This window comes from Amblyomma maculatum, chromosome 2 (assembly GCF_055883805.1).
Source record: "Amblyomma maculatum isolate TAMU_Amacu chromosome 2, ASM5588380v1, whole genome shotgun sequence".
NCBI lineage: Eukaryota > Metazoa > Arthropoda > Arachnida > Ixodida > Ixodidae > Amblyomma > Amblyomma maculatum.
The window spans coordinates 226,042,199-226,048,309 of NC_139345.1; the positions used below are offsets into that span (position 1 = coordinate 226,042,199).

A 6,111-nucleotide genomic window follows, 5' to 3' on the forward strand; every position below is an offset into this window, starting at 1 on the left:
TTCGACACTGAGGACGCTGCAGGTCTTCTCCCAACCTTCGAGAGTAATGTAAGCATGCATGCAGTTGCGAATGTGAACTGAATTGCCCCACAGGCACAATTAGTGTGCCTTGTTTTTATTTCCGGGCTGTAGCTTCTACTGCATCTCGAACAGTTGGAATGTAAATGTGGTGGTGTAGTTTCTGTGTTCACATAGAGCATTTACCATATTGTAACAACTCATTCTTGCACTCTCCTCTCTACAGGTGCTTTTCGACACTGAGGACGCTGCAGATCTTCTCCCAACCTTCGAGAGTAATGTAAGCATGCATGCAGTTGCGAATGTGAACTGAATTGCCCCACAGGCACAATTAGTGTGCCTTGTTTTTATTTCCGGGCTGTAGCTTCTACTGCATCTCGAACAGTTGGAATGTAAATGTGGTGGTGTGGTTTCTGTGTTCACATAGAGCATTTACCATATTGTAACAACTCATTCTTGCACTCTCCTCTCTACAGGTGCTTTTCGACACTGAGGACGCTGCAGGTCTTCTCCCAACCTTCGAGAGTAATGTAAGCATGCATGCAGTTGCGAATGTGAACTGAATTGCCCCACAGGCACAATTAGTGTGCCTTGTTTTTATTTCCGGGCTGTAGCTTCTACTGCATCTCGAACAGTTGGAATGTAAATGTGGTGGTGTAGTTTCTGTGTTCACATAGAGCATTTACCATATTGTAACAACTCATTCTTGCACTCTCCTCTCTACAGGTGCTTTTCGACACTGAGGACGCTGCAGATCTTCTCCCAACCTTCGAGAGTAATGTAAGCATGCATGCAGTTGCGAATGTGAACTGAATTGCCCCACAGGCACAATTAGTGTGCCTTGTTTTTATTTCCGGGCTGTAGCTTCTACTGCATCTCGAACAGTTGGAATGTAAATGTGGTGGTGTAGTTTCTGTGTTCACATAGAGCATTTACCATATTGTAACAACTCATTCTTGCACTCTCCTCTCTACAGGTGCTTTTCGACACTGAGGACGCTGCAGATCTTCTCCCAACCTTCGAGAGTAATGTAAGCATGCATGCAGTTGCGAATGTGAACTGAATTGCCCCACAGGCACAATTAGTGTGCCTTGTTTTTATTTCCGGGCTGTAGCTTCTACTGCATCTCGAACAGTTGGAATGTAAATGTGGTGGTGTAGTTTCTGTGTTCACATAGAGCATTTACCATATTGTAACAACTCATTCTTGCACTCTCCTCTCTACAGGTGCCTTCCGACCCTGAGGACGCTGCAGATCTTCTCCCAACCTTCGAGAGTAATGTAAGCATGCATGCAGTTGCGAATGTGAACTGAATTGCCCCACAGGCACAATTAGTGTGCCTTGTTTTTATTTCCGGGCTGTAGCTTCTACTGCATCTCGAACAGTTGGAATGTAAATGTGGTGGTGTGGTTTCTGTGTTCACATAGAGCATTTACCATATTGTAACAACTCATTCTTGCACTCTCCTCTCTACAGGTGCTTTCCGACACTGAGGACGCTGCAGGTCTTCTCCCAACCTTCGAGAGTAATGTAAGCATGCATGCAGCTGCAAATGTGAACTGAATTGCCCCACAGGCACAATTAGTGTGCCTTGTTTTTATTTCCGGGCTGTAGCTTCTACTGCATCTCGAACAGTTGGAATGTAAATGTGGTGGTGTGGTTTCTGTGTTCACATAGAGCATTTACCATATTGTAACAACTCATTCTTGCACTCTCCTCTCTACAGGTGCTTTCCGACACTGAGGACGCTGCAGGTCTTCTCCCAACCTTCGAGAGTAATGTAAGCATGCATGCAGCTGCAAATGTGAACTGAATTGCCCCACAGGCACAATTAGTGTGCCTTGTTTTTATTTCCGGGCTGTAGCTTCTACTGCATCTCGAACAGTTGGAATGTAAATGTGGTGGTGTAGTTTCTGTGTTCACATAGAGCATTTACCATATTGTAACAAGTCATTCTTGCACTCTCCTCTCTACAGGTGCTTTTCGACACTGAGGACGCTGCAGGTCTTCTCCCAACCTTCGAGAGTAATGTAAGCATGCATGCAGTTGCGAATGTGAACTGAATTGCCCCACAGGCACAATTAGTGTGCCTTGTTTTTATTTCCGGGCTGTAGCTTCTACTGCATCTCGAACAGTTGGAATGTAAATGTGGTGGTGTAGTTTCTGTGTTCACATAGAGCATTTACCATATTGTAACAACTCATTCTTGCACTCTCCTCTCTACAGGTGCTTTTCGACACTGAGGACGCTGCAGATCTTCTCCCAACCTTCGAGAGTAATGTAAGCATGCATGCAGTTGCGAATGTGAACTGAATTGCCCCACAGGCACAATTAGTGTGCCTTGTTTTTATTTCCGGGCTGTAGCTTCTACTGCATCTCGAACAGTTGGAATGTAAATGTGGTGGTGTGGTTTCTGTGTTCACATAGAGCATTTACCATATTGTAACAACTCATTCTTGCACTCTCCTCTCTACAGGTGCTTTCCGACACTGAGGACGCTGCAGGTCTTCTCCCAACCTTCGAGAGTAATGTAAGCATGCATGCAGCTGCAAATGTGAACTGAATTGCCCCACAGGCACAATTAGTGTGCCTTGTTTTTATTTCCGGGCTGTAGCTTCTACTGCATCTCGAACAGTTGGAATGTAAATGTGGTGGTGTAGTTTCTGTGTTCACATAGAGCATTTACCATATTGTAACAACTCATTCTTGCACTCTCCTCTCTACAGGTGCTTTTCGACACTGAGGACGCTGCAGGTCTTCTCCCAACCTTCGAGAGTAATGTAAGCATGCATGCAGTTGCGAATGTGAACTGAATTGCCCCACAGGCACAATTAGTGTGCCTTGTTTTTATTTCCGGGCTGTAGCTTCTGCATCTCGAACAGTTGGAATGTAAATGTGGTGGTGTAGTTTCTGTGTTCACATAGAGCATTTACCATATTGTAACAACTCATTCTTGCACTCTCCTCTCTACAGGTGCTTTTCGACACTGAGGACGCTGCAGATCTTCTCCCAACCTTCGAGAGTAATGTAAGCATGCATGCAGTTGCGAATGTGAACTGAATTGCCCCACAGGCACAATTAGTGTGCCTTGTTTTTATTTCCGGGCTGTAGCTTCTACTGCATCTCGAACAGTTGGAATGTAAATGTGGTGGTGTGGTTTCTGTGTTCACATAGAGCATTTACCATATTGTAACAACTCATTCTTGCACTCTCCTCTCTACAGGTGCTTTCCGACACTGAGGACGCTGCAGGTCTTCTCCCAACCTTCGAGAGTAATGTAAGCATGCATGCAGCTGCAAATGTGAACTGAATTGCCCCACAGGCACAATTAGTGTGCCTTGTTTTTATTTCCGGGCTGTAGCTTCTACTGCATCTCTAACAGTTGGAATATAAATGTGGTGGTGTGGTTTCTGTGTTTACATACATTTATCATATCATACCAACTCATTTTTGCACTGCTCTCTACAGGTGTCTTCCAACACTGAGGACACTGCAAATCTGCTTCCAACCTCTGAGAACAATGTAAGAAAATTCATGTAGCTGCATAGGCTTGAAACAGTACAGTGCGAACAAAAAGCTCACAGTTCCTTTTTCGTGTGTTGACAGGTTACCATTTCAACGAACAATCACCGAAATGTAAGTATGTACTGATGAAAGGCTTAAACCAAACTCATTGACGTTGTATGAATGTGTTAATAGGTTCTGCCATTTGCCACTGACTATACCTGGCACGGCCTGCCCATCAGAAATACAGTAACTGTAAGTATGCGCGCAGGCACTGAGCCTAGAAGCATGCGGAGGATTCTAGGCACATATTCACTAATTTATTTTTCCTCAGGATGGTGTTCCTGTTCATCAGAGTATTTCAAGCAGTTCATGCAGCAGTAAACTAAATGTAAGCTCACATGATTTCCAAGTTTCTCAACCTGGCTGCAAATGAGACAAAAATCACTATTGGTTCCCTTTTCTGAAAGGTGGATGCTGTGCCAGCTGGTATGCTGCTTTCGAATGACGAAGACGTGAGTGGGCATGCAGGTCTTTTCATACATCATCTCGACATGCAGCAGATGCTAAATGGGTGTATTTTGTGTGCTAACAGGTGGCGGCCAACCAAAGAAACGTGCCAGATAAACAAACAAGAAAGGTACTCCTGTTTTCCTAACATCAAATGTGGCCTCAAAAATAACTCAAATGTGACTAAATTTTTCATTGCAGGTCGAAACAAAAGAAAACTCTACACAATGGGAGACAACATCAACTGACCACACATATGCATCAACGAATCACTGTTTAAGCATTTCCTTTGCCATTAAAGGTATTCGTTCCCAATACCTGACACCACAGGACATACTCTTCTACACAGGAGTTTCAATAGCAGTATTTGACAAACTTGTTGTGAAACTGCAAGCGATGGACGCTAAAGTTTCGAAGACATTAAGTCTCAAAGAGCAGCTGCTCCTGACACTCATGAGGCTTAGGCTTGGTCTGCTCTGTGCAGACCTCGCAAGAAGATTTGAGGTTTCTGTGGCAAGTGTGTCAAAAATGTTCGCAAATATGCTGCACCACTTAGAGAAGATAATGGAAGATGTAGTGGTTTGGCTTCCAAGAGCAGCTATATATGACAGCATGCCGCAGAGCTTCATTAAAAGTGGTTATAGTCGTACCACTTCCATCTTTGATTGTACAGAGGTGCTGCTCCAAAGGCCCAGGAAGTTGCTCGCTAGAGCGCAGAGCTATAGCTCGTACAAAGGCTCCAACACAGTAAAATTTTTAACTGTTATAGCACCTAATGGTCTTATTATGTTTGTGTCAGATGTGTACGGCGGAAGAGCCTCGGACAAGCATATTGTCAGAACATGCGGCGTCGAAGATTACCTCCTTCCAGGGGACCACATTATGGCCGACAGAGGCTTTAAGCTCGAGCCTCACCTTGCAGCACAAGGCATCAACATGAACACACCAGCCTTCACTAGAGGTGAGTGTTTCAAGTTTATAAAAGAACACATTACTTTCTTTTTACCCAAACTCAAAGGGGTTTTATCTTTACTTTCAGGAAAGACCCAACTTTCCGAAGAGGAAGTAACAAGCACAAGGAGGATCGCATCAGTGCGAATACACGTGGAAAGAGCGATAAACAGGATAAAAACATCGAATCTTCAAGCATGCTCTGGCAATTAAGTCCAGGAAGCATATAAACAGAATTGTTTTTGTGTGCGCCGGGCTCTGCAACATGAAGGGTCGTTTAATTAAAAAAAATGAATAAAACAGACGTACACACCTGTATCCCAGTAGTCAGAGTCACATTTGAAGCCAAACATATACATAACAAACATACTAATATGAAACACATTTATAAGACACTGTACAGTGATGTTAATTTGCAAACTGGCACAAGGAACTCAGCTTATTAAAATGACTGCTGCATCACTGATCAAGCTGCTGTTAGTCTGGGAAGCACTACTTTTTCAAAAAAGCTCTCTGGAGTCTACATGTGTGTCGATAAATCCATCCTCTTTCTGCACACCAAGCAACATACCTCCGTTGCCCACATGCAAATGGAGAAACCATGCATTACACTGTCTTTGTTCTTTTGTTGCTGCTTCGGTATCCATGGATGCGCAACTAATTCTCAGCTGTTGTAGCACATTGTGCTGACTTTCTTAGCCAGCTGCAATCAAACTGCCCAGGTTGAGATGGCAAGGGGGCCTGTCCAGCATTATCTCGAATCCAGCTACCTGTTCTGAAGTATTCCTGGCACCAGCTGCTTTTGTGGCCACCTAAACAAGAAAAAAAAAAAAAACTTGTGAATAACCCCTTTTCTGTGACTAGAAAAGAAATGGTCCATTTTAATTGCGCCAAAAAACGAGAAAGGGACAAAGACAGCCTGCTTGCAACTGAATTATTGAAGTTTCTTCTGCGTTCTGTGAAAAGCACGACTTGCCAAGAGGCAGCTGCAGCCTGAAGGTTTCAAAAGACTGTCCGATGTTATGTTTTGAATTTTTATGTCGAAGTGCAGTCAGTGACCACAGCAGTGTAACAAAGTACGGTTCTACAAATTTTCTTCAGTCATGTAGACTAACAATTATTTTGCAG

At 43.8% G+C, this 6,111-nt stretch overlaps 1 protein-coding gene across 1 annotated transcript; it reads left to right on the forward strand.

The window, feature by feature from the left end:
- Positions 1-1,250: 1,250 nt before the first annotated feature.
- On the forward strand, positions 1,251-5,536 carry LOC146201426 (uncharacterized). The gene is made up of 9 exons (XM_084595835.1): positions 1,251-1,298; positions 1,995-2,048; positions 3,487-3,540; positions 3,625-3,654; positions 3,718-3,777; positions 3,857-3,913; positions 3,993-4,037; positions 4,118-4,162; positions 4,234-5,536. Exons 7-9 carry the CDS (start codon positions 4,014-4,016, stop codon positions 5,194-5,196), a joined length of 1,032 nt encoding a protein of 343 aa, XP_084451961.1. The 5' UTR covers positions 1,251-1,298; positions 1,995-2,048; positions 3,487-3,540; positions 3,625-3,654; positions 3,718-3,777; positions 3,857-3,913; positions 3,993-4,013; the 3' UTR covers positions 5,197-5,536.
- The last annotated feature ends 575 nt before the right edge of the window (positions 5,537-6,111 follow it).